The sequence below is a fragment of the Chiloscyllium plagiosum genome, unplaced genomic scaffold (genome assembly GCF_037043375.1).
Source record: "Chiloscyllium plagiosum isolate Xiang-an unplaced genomic scaffold, Cpla_swu_hap1 HiC_scaffold_9, whole genome shotgun sequence".
Classification (NCBI taxonomy): domain Eukaryota; kingdom Metazoa; phylum Chordata; class Chondrichthyes; order Orectolobiformes; family Hemiscylliidae; genus Chiloscyllium; species Chiloscyllium plagiosum.
Window position 1 is genome coordinate 60,023,284 of NW_028270147.1, and position 22,078 is coordinate 60,045,361.

Sequence of the window (22,078 nt, forward strand, 5' to 3'; positions counted from 1 at the left end):
TCCACACTGACCCTCCAAAGAGTAACCCACCCAGACCCATCTCCCTCTGATGAATGCACCAGAATACAATGGGCAATTTAACATGACCAATTCACCTGACCTGCACATGTTTGGATTTTTGGAAGAAACCCATGCAGACACGGGGAGAATGTGCAAACTCCACACAGACAGTCGCCCGACGGTGGAATCTAACCTGGGACCCTGGTGCTGTGAGGCAGCAGTACTAACCACCCTTAAATGGCTGTCTGAGAATAGCATGTGCATTAGACTTGGGGTGGAGACAATGTTGCAAACAGCAGTCCTCTGCTGGTGTAAGCAAAAACTACACATTCATGTTTGAGAGCTGCCATAAACTGGATTTACACTGAAAGTTACAGAACACTTATTGAAATTCAACGTCTGATCTTTTAACAATGTGCAAGAGTATGGAGTAAAAGGTGTGAATAGCACTAATCAATGCTCATTGGAAATCCAGTTCAGACACAATGGAATGGTCTCTTCCTGTGCAGTCACAACACTGATAATAAATAATCTATTATGGATTGAGCGATAAATATTTGGCCAGTGCATTGAAGGTATTTTTATTTATAAAATAGCTGTTATAACCTCAAGATGTCTTACAGTACATTACAGCAAATTAAGCACTTTTGAAGTGGTTATAGATGTAATGTAACACTTACAGAATAACGTAATGGCAAGTAGCTGCAGCATTCTAACCAGATCATACAAAACACTGAACTATTGAACTGTTTACAGTGCTTTGTACAGTAGAAATGGCACACCCCAAAGCCTGGTACTGCAACTACTGTTAAAGTTGCATCACACAGCAAATCTTGTTCATATCAACATCAATGCATAATGCATATTTACTAAAGCTCATATTGATGTGTTGAGCATTTTGATCACATGAAGATGTTGCTATTTTTAAAAGGCACCCAATATTAATATCTCCAGGATATGAGCGAAGGCAGATAAGCTGAATTGGAGAAGGTTCAAGGAATTGATTCATTTTGTGGTGGCACCATTGGTTACGAGAACATGGAGGGAATACAGTGGATTGGTAAAAAAAAACCCTGACTACAACTATTTGTCACTTGTCCATGCGATCAGTAACCAAATTACAATATGGACACATGGCTTGGTATTCAATAGACTGAACTATTCCTGTGAAAGTAAATCACAAGAGTGAATCTCCTCTCAACATTACTCTTCACATGTATTTACTTGGTAAGTATAACTAGGCATTAAGTTATTTTATAAATGACTCTATAATAAACTAAAATATCTTACTTTCCAGAAAAGTGTGACTTGTAGATGATTGGGATCAAACAGATCTGTTGTGTACCAGACATCTAGTTGCCCTGTGGGAACTATGAAATGACAAAACAAAACCTATTGAAACATGATCTAAAGTAAAAGGTTAATATATATTCTTTGTAAATGGTCATTACATAGGCTTCACCACCATGCCACCCTCAAACACAATAATCCCACACTATCAATTTTGATATTGATAAAATAGAAGGATCAATCAACACCAGGCACATTTGTGTACAATATGTCAACAACATAGCAATCTTTCTCTTCGATATGGAAGCAAGGTTAGGCAGTGACAGGAACTTCCCTTCCCTTCAAAATATTGACAAGATGGGGTGCAACAAGCAAGGGTGATGCATTCTTGCTGTGACACCTCAATTTGTGACTAGTAGAACTACTGCTATACTCTGCACACAATCTCATTCCGAATTTGTTCTGACATGCAGATGAATTTCAAATTTTAGGCGTCAGCATGTGTGCGAGCTGTTGCAGTTATTGGATATACATCAGAATTGACAGGAATTGAATTACACCCACAATATTCCATTGTATTTGCTGACCTCAGTGTGACTGTACTACTGCAATACAAAGTCAAGATTTAATAATGAAAGAAGTATTTTAAATGTATTTCACACCTTTGGTCAAATCATTAATTACTGCATCATAAAGAAACTAACAAGTTTAGCATTCTGTCTTGTAACTGATCAGGAGTTGTCTGAGTCAAAACAGGGTGTGAATAGTACAGTACAAATGACCTGCAAAAAAGGCATTCAGCTAGTACAAGTCCCTGAAAACTATCCTCTAGAGTTTTGATCCCTCATCTAGAAAACCGTAACATTTCCTAAACCTTAAAAGTTTACAGGAATTTTTTTGATGCCTCATCTGGTTCTTCATGCATGAGCCAATCTATTGAATATTGGCAGAATGGATTTACTGGGGCATAATCCACTCCACACCCAACCTTCCTATTCATATACCCATCCAAACGCCTCTTAAATGTTGCAATTGTACCAGTCTCCGCCACATCCTCTGACAGCTCATTCTATACACGTACCACCCTCTGCATGAAAAAGTTGCCCCGTAGGTCTCTTTTATATCTTTCCCCTCTCACCCTAAACCTATGACCTCTAGTTCTGGGCTCCCCGGCCCTAGGGAAAAGACTTTGCCTATTTAACCTATCCACGCTCCTCATAATTTTGTAAACCTCTAAGGTCACCCCTCAGCCTCCGACGCTCCAGGGAAAATTGCCCCAGCCTGTTCAGCCTCTCCCTATAGCTCGAATCCTCCGACCCTGGCAACATCCTTGTAAATCTTTTCTGAACCTTTTCAAGTTTCACAACATCTTTCCGACCAATAAAAGAAAGCATACCAAACACCTTCTTAATCAACAAGATAGATTGATGCTCATACAATAAAGGAATTATTCTATTTATTTTACATCAACTCTAACCGCACAGCAATGGTGGAGAACTCTACCTGCCTCTGGTGTCTTGCTTATAAAGGTAGGACTCCACTCACTCCATTGTCCTTGGAACTGATCAAACTTTGAGCGAACCTGGAACTCATATTCTGTGTAATGCTCCAAATCAAACACATCACAGTGTGTAAAATTGATTAACAATTTCTGAAATCAAAACAGAAAGGAGTATGATCTGGCAATTAAAACTGGAACCTGGACGAAGGGTTGTTGAGTCTCAAACAGACCTGCACATTTTGGCTTAAGTGTAACATACTTTGGTAAATTCTTTGCAATGCTTAGCAGTTGCTTTCACCTGGTGGAATAAATGGCAGCAATGCAAGAGAGGACATAGTGGATTCTGTAGACTATGGCATGCTAGTGGTGGAATTAGTTCTGGTCCAGGAGTGGCCTTAATTACCAATCATGAAAAGGTCACCTATATTACTATGACCTGAATTGGCTTTTCAGCCTACAGAAAAGTATCCTCTTCGTGGGATTGGTCAGCCGATATAGGTAAAACACATCAAGCCTCAATTTCTGCTTCTAGCCTTTGTTGAAGGACGAATGGTGCGTAGTGCGACTCAATGGTAAAGCCTATACAGTGTGGCTACGTTCAGTTATTTCTATGATAATCCCAGTGCATCCTATTTGAAGGAAGGGAGTTGTGGAAATAGCATTCCACAAAGAGAAAGGCAAATTAAAACAAAAAAGTGTTATTGGCAGAAGAGCAATGTTAAAAACTGTTTTAGCAACAAAGACTACAGAAATCCTCAAAATGCATAACTTGCCAGGCAATCTAGAATGCCCTTTTTTTGTGGGAATAATGGAAAGAAGGACAATATATAACTAACTATCTCGTTGAATTAAAAGATAATGGAGAAGAGAGGTACAATGAAGTGGTGAGAATCTGGTACAGCTAATCTATAAGATGCACGTGCTCAAATAATTCTGGAAATTCAAAATGAATACTTTGTGGGAAATTCAAACTTTTCTAAGTTATCAATTAGAAATATCGCAAGGAAAATAACCACAAATAAGTTTTAAAAAGTTACCTTTTTCGATTGACTGTTGGCACTTTGATATCGGATTTCAAACAACTTTGTGTTTTGGTGGTCTTGCCAATATATTGTACTAATTAGCGGTGAGCTGCTGCTAAATTCTACCTTTCTGATACAGGGAGGACTGGGTGTCACTAAAAAAAAAAATTCTGTAGTTACTTTGCTGATGTCAATATATTTGTTTTATAGATAAGATCAGGTATGATTAACTGTAGAAATAAGAATATTCAGATGAACAGCATCATGTAAAAACCCAAACCATATTCTGTGGGATGTTGGAATACAAATGCACTGGTAATAGTTAATTGATTTTCAGGAAGCTAATAACCATCTTTATAGGAATAAGTCTATCACATTGGAGGTGTAGTTGTATTGATGCTGGATTCATAACCCAGAGACGAACATAATGTTCTGGAGGCCCAGGCTCAAATCACACCATAGTAGATGGTTAATAAAAACAAAGATCTAGAATTAAAGTCTAGTGATAATGGTGAAAAAATGCTGTCATAATAATCCACCTTGTCCACTAATGTCACTTGGGGAAGGAAATCAGCCATCCTCACCTGGTCGGGTCTGCGTGACTGTAGATCCACAGCTATGTGGCTGACTCTTAACCGCTCTTTGTAATGGCCTAGTAAGGCACCCAGTTCATGGGCAACAAATGCAATCCCCACATCTCAAACAATTAAAAAAAATTTAAAAATCACTGTCAGAAGGTGCAAGCTTTGTACTGCATTTCAGAGAAGATTTGGAATTCTGGGTTGCCATTTATCTGTGGGTTGAGAAACCACAAAATCATCATCTTTAAGAGAAAGAGCAGGAAAAAATGTTGTACTTGAGAGTCCACAGTATAAACTGAGCATTAACAATATTCAGTCTTACCTTAAATAGTAGAGGCAAACCACATAAAGTGACTATTTCCTGCATAAAATTCTGCGGTTATTTGAAAGTCATGTAATCACAAAGATCAATAATAATGAAAGTTAAAATCAGGAATCTTAGCCTAATCATCCAGTAAGACCCAGCATAGAATGGTCCTTGTGCACATTGGTATTGTCTCTAATATCCCAAGAGGCCCAGGTTCAAGACCCACTTGCTCTAGAAATGTGTAACATCACTTGACAGATTAATAAGAAAATATCTATGGACCACCACAGCATCCAGCTACTTCTCAGACTATTTCATTTCCTGATCCACCTGGAAACCTCATGTAATTGTTAATCATTCTTTATGCTAAAAAGTTGTCAACACAGATTCAAATCATTGAGAGAAAAACTGAGATACCTTTCTTTATGGATATTATTTTTAGATATCCTGCTGCTATCTATGCCTGCAATCTGGTTGAGGTGGAAGTGAGGGACAGCAGCAGTTTGTGTACAGGTAGGATGGGGAGAGCAGGCAGTGTGGTGGCTGGAATGGCAAGGTGAGCATAGCAGGTGAGGAAACTCACTTGGCAGACACCACAAGAATGGAAGCTTCGTCAGCTTTAGCCTTCACCTCCAAGTATTGGATCATAGGACAATTGGCACCAGAACGAATTTCCTCAGAACTTCCAGTAGTGTTATCTTTTGAAATTGGTTGCTGCTTTTAGTCATTTAAGAATGACAGAGGGGCCCTACATACATGTGCTCTTTTAAGCCAGCGACAGATGGTGTTTGCTACACATGTGGAGCCATCTACTCACCAAAAGGCAAAATGTGATGAAATATTAGCTTCAGGCCTATATTATGTAGCTATTTACATAAACATTATTGGCAGAATGCTAGGATTTAAGGAAGAAAGACATGCATCCTTTTTTTGCATCAGATTGATCTATGGGACAGTGCACATTTAATATAGATTTTAAAAAAACTTACACACACCTATCTCATCTAAGGTGAAGTTTATGACTGCTGAAGTTTGATTCCCCAGTTGGTTTGAAGCAGTTACCCAAGCTGAATAAACAGAGGATGGGTTGAAAACATGTCCAGATTCACTTGCAAAGTGCAGCCTTTGGTCCAGTAGAGTCTTCCTCTGCTTTGTGCAATTTCCAGTTGACAACGCGGCAGAGGTTTTTGATGCAAAAAAACTGTGTGACTCATTTCGGAACCTGAAAAATGTATTACATGATTTTTAAACCCATCTTTGCATTTGAAATGAAAGGTGCAATGTTTTATTCTGTGCACCAAGAGAACAGGAATAGCAATAACCAAGGTGCAATGTTAAGTTCAAAATACTCTACAAACTACATCTAAATTACTTAACATTCACAAGTGGTATCTGCTAGCTAATATTATTAGGCAGGTGAAGATTTTTTTTGCCAGATATCCTAAATTCTGTACAATAGCATTATACAAATGATCCATATTTATGTAACACACATGTTCTTAGCTGTAGAGACATGTCTACTCTTGACCAGGCAAATATATTTGTATGGCGAAAGTGAACATTGCAGATGCTGGAGATCAGAGTCTAGGTTAGAGTGGTGCTGGAAAAGCACAACAGATCAGGCAGCATCCGAGGAGCAGGAAAATCAACGTTTCAGGCAAAAGCCCTTCATCAGGAAATATATTTGTATGTTGAGTGAAGTCAATGTGATAAAGACATTGGTCTCTCAAGTGACTGATGGGTGCATTACCATATACATTTTTCCTAGCGTAAAGAGATCAACTATTTAAAAGCAGAGAGAAGAGGAGTGGATAGGTTTACAGGAGTTTGTTCAGAGAATTTGTCAAAGCAGAATGTTTTACCAATTGGCATGGTTAAGACAGAGCCATTGAAGGGGAAAAGATCTGCATATGTATTTGAAATAAATCAACACTTGGAGTTACAGAAAAGAAAGAAAAAACAATGAACAGGGGTATTATTGGAGTTGCTTTTGCAAAGTAGCTGCTTCCTTTTGTGCTATAAATACATTGTGTTCTACAGGAAGTGCTAGTTGCTGTATGAAGGGGATAAAGAGGTTGTTGAAGAATGGAAGACAAGGAGTTAATGATAGTCATAGATGCCCATGCAGGGGTTCAATCATAAAGTAGTCAGGGTTTGGAAATCAGAAAGCATTTATGAAATAGATGCAGGAATTTTCAGAGTCATATGTGTTTTTTGAAGGTACAAATTTCAAGGCAGAGTGGCCTTACATTCTGATGCATTTCCATCATTCAGTTCATGTTTAAAGGCAACATCAGTTTTCAAACTGGAAAACTATCTCACCGCAATATATGATTTGTTCTGATATGCGTGATGCGTCCTATAAACCAGCTGCAAGATACATCACCTTCTCTTCCATTTTGAATGCATTTCAAGTTTTGGGGCTGATCTGGAGGGTCTGAAACAGCAAAATGTGAAATTTTTGATATAGAATTATTTCCTAGACATTCTTAACATTTGTTACCATAAAGCATATAGTGCAACGAATGAGTGAATGGTACCAGAGATATTTTGCACCAGCAATGTTACATGCACTGCAAAGGTAACAATTAATCTTAAACAAAGATAGAAAATGCTACAAAAATACATCATATCAATTAGCATTTGTAAATAAAAAGGACAGTTTAAGGTTTTGGTGCAAGATCCTTCCTCAACTCAAATCTCTAAAGTAATTAAGCTCTTAAGTAAGATGGCACATTCTGTACTATTAGTTGAGGAAGTAATGTTGGTGAGAGAAAATATAAGAACTTCCAACTTTTCTCCAAGTTGTGAATGGAGTCCTTTGCAACCATCTTAATCACCATTATGACAGAGAGTCTTGGTTTAATGTCTTTGAACTTCCAACAATGCAGCAATCTATCAGAATCTGATAATAGGAGGTTAATTTGACAAATGCATTGTTCCAAGGAGTCAATGGAGAACCAATCCCACATTAAGTGCTGCCACCCCATTGCACAAGTGAGAGAGGCAATCTGTGTAACATGTGCCTCTATTGGCTGTTGGTTGGTGAGGGACGAGTAAGTTGCATGCTACCACAGATTTACAAGCTTGCAACAGTTTAAAAATGGGGTGCACTTTTGAATGACTTAACTGTAGAGCATGCAGTAGATATCAGAATTTCAGTAGAATTGAGGTTCTCAGAAAGAGTTATGAAGAGGAACGATGCTCATTTCTATGAAACTTTGGGGATGCCAGCATTAGTTGGTAATGGGGCTCAAGTACATGCAAACAGCATTAGTTTTAGAATGTGACTGCATTTCAGAAAGAAACTTAGTGAACTTACCAGGAATGCCAAAATTTTCATTAAACTATTTTATTACATTTTTGCAAAACCCTGTAAGATTCCACCTTTTCTTCAAGACCAGTAATCCTTCATTCACCACCTCCCATAACTGTTCATAAAACCAAGGTAAACTTTACTGCATCTTCTTTCTGTTTGTATTCAAAACCTTCAAAAATCTTCACAACTAACTTCATTGAATTTTTTTGAAGAAGCAACGAAGAGGATTGATACCAGAATTAGCCATTTGGATGCAGAACTGGCTTGAAGGTAGAAGACAGAGGTGGTGGTGGTGGAGGGCTGCTTTTCAGACTGGAAGCCAGTGACCAGAGTTGTGCCACAAGGATTGGTGCTGGGTCCACTACATTTCATAATTTATATAAATGATTTGGATGAGAACATAGGAGGTATAGTTAGTAAGTTTGCAGATGGCATCAAATTTGGAGGTGTAGTGTACAGCAAAGGTTATCTCAGAGTACAACGGGCTGAGGTGTGGCAGATGGAGTTTAATTTAAGGTAATTTGAGGTGCTGCATTTTGGAAAGACAAGTCAGGGCAGGATTTACACACTTAATAGTAAGATCCTGGGTAGTTTTGCTGAACAAAGAGACCTTGGAGTGCAGGTTCATAGCTCCTCGAAAGTGCAGTTGCCAGTAAATAGGATAGTGAAGAAGGCGTTTGGTTGCTTGCTTTTATTGAGTTCAGGAGCTGGGAGGTCATGTTGAGGCTGTACAGGACATTGGTTAGGCCACTTTTGGAATATTGTGTGCAATTCTGGTCTCCCTACTATAGGATGTGCTGAAACTTGAAAGGGTTCAGAAAAGCTGAAACTTTATTGCTGGAACAGCACAGCAGGTCAGGCAGCATCCAGGGAACAGAAGATTCGACGTTTCGGGCACATGCCCTTCTTCAGGAATGAGCAGAGAGTGTTCAGCAGGAGAAGATAAAAGGTAGGGAGGAGGGACTTGGAGGAGGGGCGTTGGAAATGTGATAGTTGGAAAGAGGTCAAGGTGAGGGTGATAGGTCGGAGTAGGGTGGAGGCGGAGAGGTCAAGAAGAAGACTGCAGGTCAGGAAGGCGGTGCCGGGCTGGAGGGATTCGGCTGAGACAAGGTGGGGGGAGGGGGGATGAAGAAACTGGTGAAGTCCAAGTTCATCCCCTGTGGTTGGAGGGTTCCCAGTCGGAAGATAAGACGCTCCTCCTCCGACCGTCGCGTTGTTGTGGTTTGGCGGTGGATGAGTCCAATGACCTGCATATCCTCGGTGGAGTGGGAGGGGGAGTTGAAATGCTGTGCTACAGGGTGATTGGGTTGGTTCGTCCGGGTGGCCCAGAGGTGCTCTCTGAATCGCTCCGCAAGTAGGCGGCCTGTCTCCCCAATATACTCTGAATCGATATGCAGGTCATTGGACTCATCCACCGCCAAACCACAACAACGCGACGGTCGGAGGAGGAGCGGCTTATCTTCCGACTGGGAACCCTCCAACCACAGGGGATGAACTTGGACTTCACCAGTTTCTTCATCCCCCCTCCCCCCACCTTGTCTCAGCCGAATCCCTCCAGCCCGGCACCGCCTTCCTGACCTGCAGTCTTCTTCTTGACCTCTCCGCCTCCACCCTACTCCGACCTATCACCCTCACCTTGACCTCTTTCCACCTATCACATTTCCAACGCCCCTCCTCCAAGTCCCTCCTCCCTACCTTTTATCTTCTCCTGCTGAACACTCTCTGCTCATTCCTGAAGAAGGGCATGTGCCCGAAACGTCGAATCTTCTGTTCCCTAGATGCTGCCTGACCTGCTGTGCTGTTCCAGCAATAAAGTTTCAGCTTTGATCTCCAGCGTCTGCAGACCTCACTTTCTCCTCGAAGGGTTCAGAAAAGACTTACAAAGGATGTTGCCAGGGTTGGAGCATTTGATCTCAAGGGAGAGGCTGAATAGGCTGGGACTACTTTCCCTGGAGCAGAGCCTGAGGGGTGACCTTATAGACACTTATAAACATGAGGGGCATAGACAGAGTAAACTAAATTAGTTTATTTTGTCCAGGGTAGGGGAGTCCAAAACTAGACTGCATATGTTTAAGGTGAGAGGGGAAACATTTAAAAGGGACTTAAGGGACAATGCTTTCATGTAGAGGGTGGTTCTTGTATGGAATGAGCTGCCACAGGAAGTGGTAGGGGCCGGTACAATTACAACATTTAAAGGAATATGAATAGGAAGAGTTGCGAGGGATATGGGCCAAATACCTGCAAATGGGACTATATTAATTTAGTCAGCATGGATAAGTTGGACTGAAGGGTCTGTTTCAATGCTGTATAGCTTTATGACTATATTTTTTCCCCTTGCTCAAACTTGCTTTGGTTTCTGTCATCATCATGCACACTACAATAAAGTTGGCTAACACATGAGAGTTGAAGCTCTTGCTTGGGACGGATATTTAAACATATCTAATTTTCTTGCAGGAATGACATAGGAGTGAGGGGATCAGGATCTGCTAGAGAAACTTCAAAATTTACTACCTGTGACATAATCTGAAGATGCAATTCATTCAATGATGATCAATGGTGGTTCTATGCATTTGCCACCATTACATAGCACAAGGAAAACCATGATCAAACAGGATACTGTGGGCTATACTGAAGGAAACCACAAGAGTGCTCTTGAAATCTGAACCATTGTTCAAGGATTCCAAAGATCTACTCAATGAAGTTTCTAGAGGACTTTTGGATCAACTGTAGCAGACTTCAATTGCTGTTATTGCCACCCTTTCATTTAGCCTCAAATCAGACAGGAGATATAATAATTAACTGACTTGAATCAGACAAGATAATTCTACATCTCTTTACACTCTACAAAAGTGAAAATTTTATTCAATTTGGATTCATTGGTTGCTATCAGAAAAGTTACGTAGGACTTTAGGAAGAGATACTTTTCTTGCACTATTATAATTAGTTTTTTTTTGTGTTATGAGCATATAATAGGTCTCTCATCCAATATTCTCAAAGTTGAAGGATGTGACAGGGTTTGGAGCCTGTGACTGATGGTGGAAATAGCAAGTTGGGATAGTCAGGCAGTGAGGCTACAAAATGGTAGTGACACCTTAACGGAAATTGTTTTAAAGGTTCCTGCCTGGTTCACATGTTCCCTGGAATTAACTTAATTTACGCCCCATTTCCTTTAAACCCAGGTGAGTAATAAAAAAAATTGAACTATAAAATTTGTGGGAGATAGTATTTCATTTCCATCTGGTATCATTCCATTTTTCATGGCAAATGGCGAGTTATAGAAAACAAAAATAATCCCTCTTAATTTCATAATCCATTATAACAATCAGCAAATGGTCCTTGGACTTTGAATCAAGGAGCAAAGGAAGGTGAGGTGAAGTGAGATCAGACAAATAAAAGGAGAGTAAAGCAGAAACTCCACTCGGCTTCAATACTGTGCCCTGTGATTTCCATGAGTACCATTCTGCAGTAAGGTCTATATTGGGAATTGAACTCTTCAGCCACTCAGGGTATTGAAGCATGACTAAGTGACTGAACTGTTTCGCCATTCACACCATCTCCTTTTAAGATGTTTAGCTGTTATACATGTAACAAACCAAAAATAAAATAGCTAACAAAACTTGTTAGCATACAGTATATTCATTTCAATCAATAAAATTAAAAATACCACTTACAGCCAGCTTTAATATCAATTCCACAAATCAAGTATTCCATGTTGCAGTGTAGCTTACAAGCAAAACTGGACTCATCGTTTGTAAACTTTGGAATGTGTGCAATGACTGCATTGGTGGGGATCTGTACCGTATGTAGCAGCATGGTGTTGTCTTGTATAATACGTAGCTGTTGAGCTGTACATTCATTGTAGAATGACCCCTTTAATATACACGATATGTTAATGCTTGATCCAAATCTTATTACGGATGCAGGGCTGACTTGCATTTCTCCATTAGTACAGGATTCTGGAAGAAGATGACAACATTTTCAAAATCATTTTAGAAGCTAGAAAAGCTTCAGCATTAAGACAGAGTACTTGGTTGCCAATGATAACCTGCTCATTTGAATTGTGTACACTGTATTAGTCTGCTAATATTTCTAACTGCAACTTTAATTTTTATGTTCTTACAATGTAGATCTTCTTTCTACATTAGTAGAGTTCAAAAACATCTCAGTGTTTTTGGAATGTTCTCACATTTTGAACAATGCTATCTCAAAAGCTGTGCATGTATGTAGCTGCTGAGAGGGTCCATGCATGCCAATCAGCATGCTGATGCCATTTTAGCATAGCCTTCCAGATCTAGACCTTGGATGTCCATACAGAACAGAAATAATTATTGGGACAGATGCACCATGAATTATTATTATTTTCATTTCTTCCTTCTGTGTGATGGAGGCCAATGTGTATTCAAATATTCATTCAGCAGTGCAGAACGTGAGTATTACTGAAAAGCCAATAGTTTGTTGAAACTTTTTGTCTTACATTCATCAGGACACACACACACACACACACACACACACACACACACACACACACACACACACACACACACACACACACACACACACACACACACACACACACACACACACACACACCACACACCTCTGAACATGCGGTTAAATCGAAACAAGACAGGTTGTCTCTTTATGGTCAAAGCGTTGTCCTGAAAAATAAACCTGAACATAACTGCTTTGTTGCTTTGAAATCAATGCAGCAAAAGTACATGTCCTTTCTGTGTGTGAAGAACAGGGCCCTGTGTATTAATATGTACCTTCCATTATGCACAAATATATCATACTGCAAACACAAGTGATAAATCTAAATTGGTAATCTGAAAGAATGACAATAAATTTGAAATTTAAAATTGCCATTTGAACTTATAGATGTGTTAACTATCCATTATATCTTAAAATTTCTCACTAAAAATATTGTTTTATAGCATTGCTAGATAACAAATTAAATTTAATAGTCTCTGTATAACTTGGGGCTAAAATGAACCATGGTGTTACCAGCACATACGGATTAGGAAGCCTTTATGTAAGTGCTGAACTGGTTGATGAAAGGAGAGGCTATGTGAGACCACATGAAATCAGCCAAAGAATCTTTCTGAAAGATAGTCAATCAGTCATCGGTAACTGCTGTATCGAAGTGGAATATGATTTGGCACTGCAGTGATGGGTCCTGAGAATAAGTATTGAATGGCTAGTCAATGTCAAGGCCAATAGCTAATGTCAAAAACCAAAACCAAAATTGAGAAACTCAGCAGCGCTGGTGGCTACTATAGAGAAACAAAGTTAATATTTTGAGTTCAGTAACCATTCATCAGAATACTGCATCTGAAACTTTTACTGTTTTTCTCTACCAATGCTGCCAGATTGGCTGAGCTTCTCCAGCAACTTCTGTTTCTCTTTCAGATCTCCAATGTCTGTAGTCTTTTGCTTTTATCCAACCTGAGATCGTCAAATATGGTTTAGCACTTAAAGACAGCAAATATAAACAAAAACAAAACTTAAATCCTTGAGCATTACTCTAAACTCAAACATGATTTAAACCACATATATATATATACGTATTAATTATAATTGTTTAATGCAACTTACCAGCTGCCTTGTTCTTGCACAATAAGATGGCAACTAGTTTGATTAACAAACATACTCCAACAAGCTCCATCAAACAAAAGAAGGGAAGCTTGGGAACCAGAAACCCCAGATTGTAGCTGTTCCTGTAAAGTGATTATTCAATAGTCTTACTTCCAGATTTCAGGTCTGCTGTACATTTGCCAGCTGCACACATTTCTACCTTGTTGTTAAATTCTTTCCTTTTGTTCCACCAACAGTCAATCTCAGTTCCTCGTGCCCACAGTATAAGTTGATCTTCAGCTGCCTCAGAGAAGATGCAAGGATGTAAACAGAAATAGCAGACTTGTATTGTGTTTTCCAATTGTTGGGCAAAGGAACGTTGCCATTCTTCCCTGTTCCTGGGTCCAAAATTCTGGAACAGTCTTCCTAACAGCACTGAAACCAAAATATTGATCTAATTAGGAAGTTGGTGGTGTGGTAGAAGATAGCAATTAAGTATAATATGCAAGGACACGATTCAGAAGAAAGTAGTTAATGATATTTGCATGGGCATCTGAACTTACACCTCAACTATTTATCATAAATAATTACTTAGTATTTAATTATAAATAGTTAATGGGTGGCATTACAAGCATAAAGGGACAGTAATTTTGATTTAGGGATTTGTAAAATTATGCAGAGGGATTTCTGCAAATAGTTAAGTGTGATGACATTCACTCTGGACCAATAAAGGATACAAAATACATTTTAAAAGAATATACATCTACGAACAATAGAAAACCAAAGAAACTGATGAGTCCATTTACGCACTCAAATGTCGTTGCCACATAAATATATATGCAGAAGATTAGCAAATGTTGTCCATTACAACTACGGGGTTAGAACATAGGAGGAAAAGGGGACATCGACCTTTAAAACAAGATCAGGCCATTTAGAAAACTTCAAGTAGTATTTTATTGGCTGTAAAGCACCAGAGACAACCACATTGCTGTGGGTCTGGAATCACATGTAGGCCAGATCAGATAAAGTTGGCAGTTTCCTTCTCTAAAAGGACATTAGTGAGCGAGATGGGTTTCCCTCAGTAATGACAATAGATTCATGGTCATAGAGTCATACAGTATGGAAACAGACCTTTCAATCCAACCAATCTATGCCAAACACAATCCCAAACACAACTAGTCCCACCTGCCTGCCCCTGGCCCACATCCTTTCAAGCTTTTCCTATTCATGTACTTACCTTAATGCCTTTTAAACATTGTAACTGTGCCCACATCCACTACTTCCTCAGGAAGTTCATTCCACATGCAAATCAGCCCCTCATGTCTTTCCAAAATCTCTCTCCTCTCACCTCAAAAATATGCCCTTTAATCTTGAAATTTTTAGCTCATCCAGAGTCTCTGTGACTGAGACAGTCACTGCAACCTTGGCAACATCATCCTTGAAAGAACAGATGTAAAGTCCACATTTAGTACATCAACCATACTACCACCACGTGCATATCTCTTCATAGAGCATAGAACAGTACAGTACAGTACAAGCCCTTCAGCTCTTAATGTTGTGCTGGCCTTTTCTGAGATCAGATTAACCTACATACCCTACATTGTTCTATCTTCCATGTGCCTATCCAAGAGTTACTTAAATGTCCCTAATGACTCTGCTACCACTGCAGGAATGCATTCTATGCACCCACCACTCTGTGTAAAGAACCTACCTCTAACATCTCCCCTAAACTTCCTCCAATCACTTTAAAATTATGCCCGCAGCTCTTAAACTCAACCCCTTGTGAATGAAAGCCAACGCACCATACTCCTTAACAAACCTATCAACTTGAGTGATGTATGGACGTGGACCTCAAGATCCCCATGTTCCTCCACATGGTCAAGAACCCTGCCTTTAACCCTTTATTGTGCATTCAAATTCAACCTTCCAAAGTGAATCACTTCACATTTTTCCAGGTTGAACTCCATTTGCCACTTCTCAGCCCAGTTTACATCTTATCAATGTCCTGTTGCAACCTACAACAGCCCTCAAAACTATCCACAACTCCACCAACCTTTGTGTCATCGGCAACTTATTAACCCATCCTTCCACTTCCTCATCCAAGTCATTTATAAAAATCACTAAGAGCAGAGGTCCCAGAATCGATCCCTGCAGAATACCGAACTCCAGCTGAGCTGAACTGACTTTTCTTGAACCTTTGTTACCATCTTTTTACTGGTTGTACATCTACAGAAGACTTTTGGATTTCCTTTCATGTTAGCTGCAAGTCTTTTCTCATACTCTCTTTTTGCTTCTCATTTGTGTTTTTGACCTCCCCTCTGAGTATTTAATATCCAGTTTGGTTCATATATATAGAGCAACACAACAAGCAAGCTCCCCTCCAAGTTGCACACCATCCTAATTTGGAATTGTAGCATCATTCCTTCACTCCAGTAGGTCAAAATTTTGGAACTCTAACACCACTGCAGGTTTATTTATACCACATGAGTGCAGTCATTCAAAATGATGACACAACATCACCTAGTCAAGGGCAGCTGTGTTATCAACTTGACATCTGTAATAAGAAGCCTTTTTCTGATTTCTTTGCTTTCTCTCTTTCGTCATTAGGATTAGATTTGTCCTACTTCTATACCATCCGAGAATGTACTTCAACTAAAAAAAATTGCCTTAAAGATCAATTATAGCTCTGCTTGATTCAAATCCATCTGGACCGCATCAGTTCTCAACACAGAAACTGGACTTCCTTAGTGTATTACTTATACTCAGGAATTTTCCCTGGAATTCTTTACATATCTTCTGATACTCATTTTGCTGGACCTTGCATGTTTTTCTGGATTAAAAAAAATTAACTTGCACCGATCCGCCATCTTCTGAAGCAGGTGGGACTTAAACCCAGGTCTCCTATTAACTCTTGATCCACTTGTTTCAGCTCATTCCCCAAAGACAGATTCAATGCCTCTTTAATGTACTAATGTAGACAATTAAACCTAAACATACTTCGGTTAATTAAAGGCTAATTAAAGACCCCCGTCTGAAGTCATCTAATCTGAACTCTTTTCTGCATCGGTCTGTCATTTCCTTGCAAATTTGTTGCACTGCCCTTCTCACTGGTTGGCGTCCTTTGAAATACACAAAAATGTAATGGTATCTCTATTAATTCTGTTTTCAGCAATGGAAATTTTGTCCTTGAACCTTCAAGGTCATCCTCACTCTGCAGCACTGTAATGTTATCCTAAATCAATATAGCCATCCCATCTCCTTCCTTTCCTAAACACATTGCATCCAATTATTTTTTGAGCCAAACATCCATTATTGCTGCATCATACTTTCACTTGGCTACCAGCATCAGCAACTCACCAACATTATTGTATACACAGAATGTTATTACATACGTGCATTGTGAACCCAAGTCAGGCTATTTTCCTCTTACTCTAAAACTCACCCATGTCTTTTCTTGTGCCAGCTGCTTCACCCAATTCTTTGTGAATCTTGTATTCCCTTTCAAATGATTCCCAAACCCTTCCAAATTAATTCATTCTTTCCACAGCTTTCTTGAAATAGCCAATGGTCACTAGTCCCAGTTCTATTCAGGTGCAACCCATCCAGCCTCTTAGAGGTCCCAGTACCCTGAGAACTAGCCCCAGGAATCTAAGTCCTTCCATCAAGAACTCTCCAGCCATGCATTTGCGAGATTTTGACTTCTTTATTCACTAATGCATGACACAGGGCAGAGTCTGGAAAACGCTATCTTTGAGGTCTTCCTTGCTAGCTACCTACACATTCCTCTTTTTACCTATGTTCTGGTAGAAATTGTGGCTGTTATTCATTCATGTTCCTCTTCAGGATACTCTACAACCACTTCATATTGACACTCGGACCAGGAAGGGACAAATTCAAAGTCTCATTATTGCAATGTAAATATTGCAACAATTGATTTAGAGCATTCAAGTTTACCTAAGGATTACTTGAAGTGCCAGTATTCTGTTCACAGGATTAACAAAACACAAGTTTCCTGTCGTGTGAGAAACTTGCAATTTTCCATTCAAATTGAGCTGTCCCAGAAACTAGGAAATTTTGGATAATTAAAATCAATGCATCAACTCTCACCAGTTACTTCTTTTAAAACTTAAAAATGAAGTCCCAGAACCTAGCGGCTTACCAAGCTTGCAACTCCCAACAATTTACTCAGTGCTATTTCCCTGTGATTGTAATTTTCTTGGAGTTCCACCCTTCCTTCCCTCTCCCGATTTAACGCTATTCCTAGATGTTATTTGCAGCATTTCTCGTGTTACAGGATACAAAAAGAACTGTTCATCTACCAATTCCTTACCTTCCCCCGACTCACTTTCTCTACTTCTAACACTTATCTTATTATTCTTGATGTGAATGAGCCAATATTGGACTGGGGTGGACATAGTTAAAAATCACACAACACCAGGTTATAGTTCAACAGGTTTATTTGGAAGCACTAGCTTCCAAATAAATCTGTTCGACTATAACTTGGTGATGTGTGATTTTTAACCTTATCCTTTTTAAGTATCTATAGAAACTCTTCTTACATTTCCAGCTAGCTTTCTCTCAAACCAACTTTCCCCTCCTTCTTTAAATCTTTTTGTAAATCTTTGCAAGTTTACTTACATATTATCATAACTGCAAATCACCTCTTTGCAATTATTAGCTTTGTTTAGTTTGATACTCTCAACTTTTTAGTTAAGTATGGACAGTGGGTCCTCCCAATGGATTTTTTATCTCATTGAAAATATCTATCCTGTATATTCTGAGATATCCTTTTAAAATATCTGCTACTGCATCTCTTTGGACCTATCAATCAATCTAATTTGCCACCTCATGTCAGCTAGCTCCACTCTGACACGACCATAACCTAAGGAAAGACATACTAGCATTGGAGATAGTCTAGAGAAGGTTTGCTTGATTCATTCAGAGTATGGAGTGAATCTGTTATGAGAAGACATTGTGTAGGTTGGGTCTGTTATTGGAGTGAATGGAGATCTTTTGATCATAAGATTATTAGGAAGCTTGACAGGGAGGATACAGAAGGTTCTTTCCCCCTAGTGGCAGAGTCGAGGACCAGAGGGTATCATCTGAGGAAGAGATTGCCCATTTAAGACAGATGAGGCGGATCTTTTTCTTTTAGAGGGTAGTCAATCCGTAGAACATTGAAAAGAAACAAAAGGGCCATCAGGACTGGGCCATTAATTATATTCAAGGCTGCTATGGACAAGTTTATTAAATGGAATCAAGGGTAATGGGGAAAATGGCAATTAGTTACAGTTCAGGATGATCAGATCAACCATGAACCCATCCAATGATGGAACAGACCCAATGTGCAGAATTTGCACTTTATGGTCTTATTTAATCAAGCTTTAATACTATTCCTGAATACACTACATACTCCCTTAAAATTATGATGTAGAGGGTCCTTTACTAGGTAATTAATCCTGTCTCATTGCACACTGTCAAGTCGAGTAAAACCTACTCTTAGGCTGGCCTCAGATCATGCTGTTCTAAGAAACAATTCTGAACATATTCTATGACCCCCTCATGTGACTACCATTTACCATCTGATTTTTTGCAGATCTAGATACCTAATCCATATGTAGATTAAATTCCACCATGATTACCACCATACATTTCTGGTAAACTCCCATATAGTTAATTAGGGGGCCTACGCAACATTCCTGAAAGTGACTTTATGCTTTTATTTCTCATTGTTAATCGAACTATTTCTACATCCTGGTTTTCTGAATTTAGGTAATCCCTCTTTATTTTGCTAATACCATCATGAAGTAAGAGACACCACTGCAATTTATCTAGTTTCTTAATGTTCCTAAGTGTCTTGCACCCTTCAATATTCATGTCCTAATCTGTGATATTCTGCAGCCTGTCTCTAATGATAACTACCATCTGGTTATTTATTTCTGTGTGCTCAGTTCATCTGTTTAGTTCAAACTGCTGCATGCATTCAGGTACAGCCTCCAGCTTTGGACTTACATTTTCACCTCAAATTGATTTACACTTACAAATGTACTCTGCACTTTTCTGTAATAAAACATTTCTCTTTGTCTTGTTGCTACTCAGATTGATCACACCTTCCCAAATTTTATCCGTTGGCGCCATCGTTTAGTTTGAAGTCCTCTCCACTTTTGAGTTAAATGTCTCATAAGAACACTGCCCCAAATAGTAATTGTATTATCCCCAGAAAACAGGCAATGCCGAAAAAAAACTGAACACAATTTGCCACACAATCAAGGGGATTGGGAAAAAGCAGTTAAGCAAAGCTAAGGATTATCAGATCAACCATGATCCCACTGAATAGCGAAACAGTCTTAAGTGTCATGCAATTATTCATCTAATCTTATTTGCCATATGCCAAATTTGTTTGAACTATACTTGGACTGTCAAGATACCATTCAATAATCCCAAACTTTGGTTTATTTTCTTTTCTATTTCTAATCTTATTCCCAACCAGATGTTCACCATATCAAAAGATATCGGAACCCACAAAGTTATACAGTTTAACTACTTAACAGCCAACACACTACATACCTGTTTCCATTCACTATCCCCAGTCTTGGGTCTGAGCTTGCAATGAATAACCTCCTCATTGCTGATGGTGCCTGTGCCATGTAGGATTAGTATGTCAACAAAGTTAAAGGTAGCCATTCCACCCCTACTCATCAGTCATGATATCATTGAATGATAATGTGACCTAACTCAATAATATCTGCTTTTGGCCCATATCCCTTAATATACTTGCTTTGAAAATTCTCTCTCTCAGATTTAGAACTGTACTGATCTAGCATGTACTGCTACTTGTGGGAGAGTTCCAAATATCTACCATTCTTTGTATGTAGAAGCACTTCCTAACATCTCTCTGGAATGGTTTGGCCCTAATTCTTTGACTATGGCCAGAGCTCTAGAATCCCCAACAAGTGGCAAAAGTTTATCATTCACCCTATCTTTCCTTGTTAATATCTGGAAGACTTCAATCAGATCATCCCTTAATCTTCCAAATTCTAGAGAAAACAGATCTAATTTGTGTAATCTCTCCAAATAACTTAACCACTAAAGTCCAGGCATCATTCTTGCAAACCTGTATTGTACTCGCTCTGAAGATGTGGTGACCAGACCTACTCTCAGTACTGCAAGTAGAGTCTAATCAGGGTTTTGTATAACTGCAGTACAAATTCTGAATTCTTATACTCCAGCCCTTTCGATTTAAAGACCAGCAATCCATTAGTCACCTTAATTATTTTTTCCATCTGTTCATGACACCTTAAAATATCTGTGCACTTGAATCCCCAAAACTCTTTGGCCACCTACTGTACTTAACTTCATGCCAACCAGAAAATACCCTGACCTATCGGTTTTTTCCCCAGTTGGCACAAATGACCAGACGAACATATTGATACTACACTGCCTTCTCCACTAGCTCATCTCGACAGCACATTTTGAAAATAATTGAGCCGGCAGCGAGGTCACAGCAGGGTCTCTACTCCCTGCAGGTTGTCCAGAAATCCTGTTTTATTATCACAGTGTACGTGAGTACATGAAAAACAAACAAACATGGTTTACCCACCCGTAGTTCAATTTCAACTAAGATTCGCCAACCCTCGCGCTTTTTCCATCCCTTTCGTTGTGAATACATCACTGGGGTATTTATTTGATTAAAAACTGACATCGCAACGTGTCGGCAATAAAATGACAAACTCTCGGAACTTTGGCTATCACCAATGTAAAAAGTCCTCCAAATCGAAATTTGGAAATCCTGGTGCTGTATCATCGAGCCTGTTTTCCGCTAATAAACACTCTCCAACTTTCTCCTGTGCTTTCCGCTAATGCACCTAAAGTATATTCTGACCACGTTGTTCCGAGACCCACCACCTTCACCCCGAAGAAACCATTACATTGACAAAACAAAACGAGAATGTCAGATAAAATAAGTTCGCTCACCGGTCACATCAATCCCGGATTGTAACGCATTCTCCACGTGTCCAGCAGTAAACTTTCCCGGGATTCACTGATGGGTACCAGCCAACCACAGGTACACCAAAAAGGCGGTGTTAACAAGACAAAGACCGTCGTTTAAATCATCTGTTTAAAGTCTGGGGAAATAAATCGTCCTGATAAAATTTAAACTATTACGTGGCCGACCTTTAAACCACAGCTAAGTGTTACTTGCCCAGAGTCGTGCTCCAGTGATTCTATTTAGAAGCCAAGATGTAACCACACGCTTTCGCACCTCTGAAATGTGTGATCCTTCTCACACGCAGTCATCAAAAAAAGTTTGAATGCAGTGGGCTGCATGCATTTTAATTTGTCTAGACGTTTTGTATTGTGTTTGAAATGGAAACTTGCTTTCCGAGAAACTTCTGAGCTTGGAAGAAGTGCCTTAGAGCACGTTAAAATTCACTGTAATGGATTTCATTCAATTGTAAAGGGTTGAGCACATTCGACCTCCCT

At 39.3% G+C, this 22,078-nt stretch overlaps 1 protein-coding gene across 2 annotated transcripts in view; it reads right to left on the reverse strand.

Annotated features, from left to right (window-relative positions):
* The window catches only part of il12rb2 (interleukin 12 receptor, beta 2a), a 38,412-nt gene extending 16,645 nt beyond the window's left edge, over positions 1-21,767 (reverse strand). For both annotated transcript variants that reach the window (XM_043699390.2, XM_043699387.2), the window contains exons 1-8: positions 21,569-21,767; positions 13,616-14,029; positions 11,692-11,976; positions 7,024-7,138; positions 5,697-5,923; positions 3,829-3,968; positions 2,794-2,941; positions 1,291-1,370 (exon numbers count right to left, since the gene is read on the reverse strand). In XM_043699390.2, coding sequence (XP_043555325.2) covers positions 1,291-1,370; positions 2,794-2,941; positions 3,829-3,968; positions 5,697-5,923; positions 7,024-7,138; positions 11,692-11,976; positions 13,616-13,685 — 1,065 coding nt within the window. In that variant the 5' untranslated portion in view covers positions 13,686-14,029; positions 21,569-21,767. The remainder of the gene's footprint in view (positions 1-1,290; positions 1,371-2,793; positions 2,942-3,828; positions 3,969-5,696; positions 5,924-7,023; positions 7,139-11,691; positions 11,977-13,615; positions 14,030-21,568) is intronic.
* Positions 21,768-22,078: the final 311 nt, after the last annotated feature.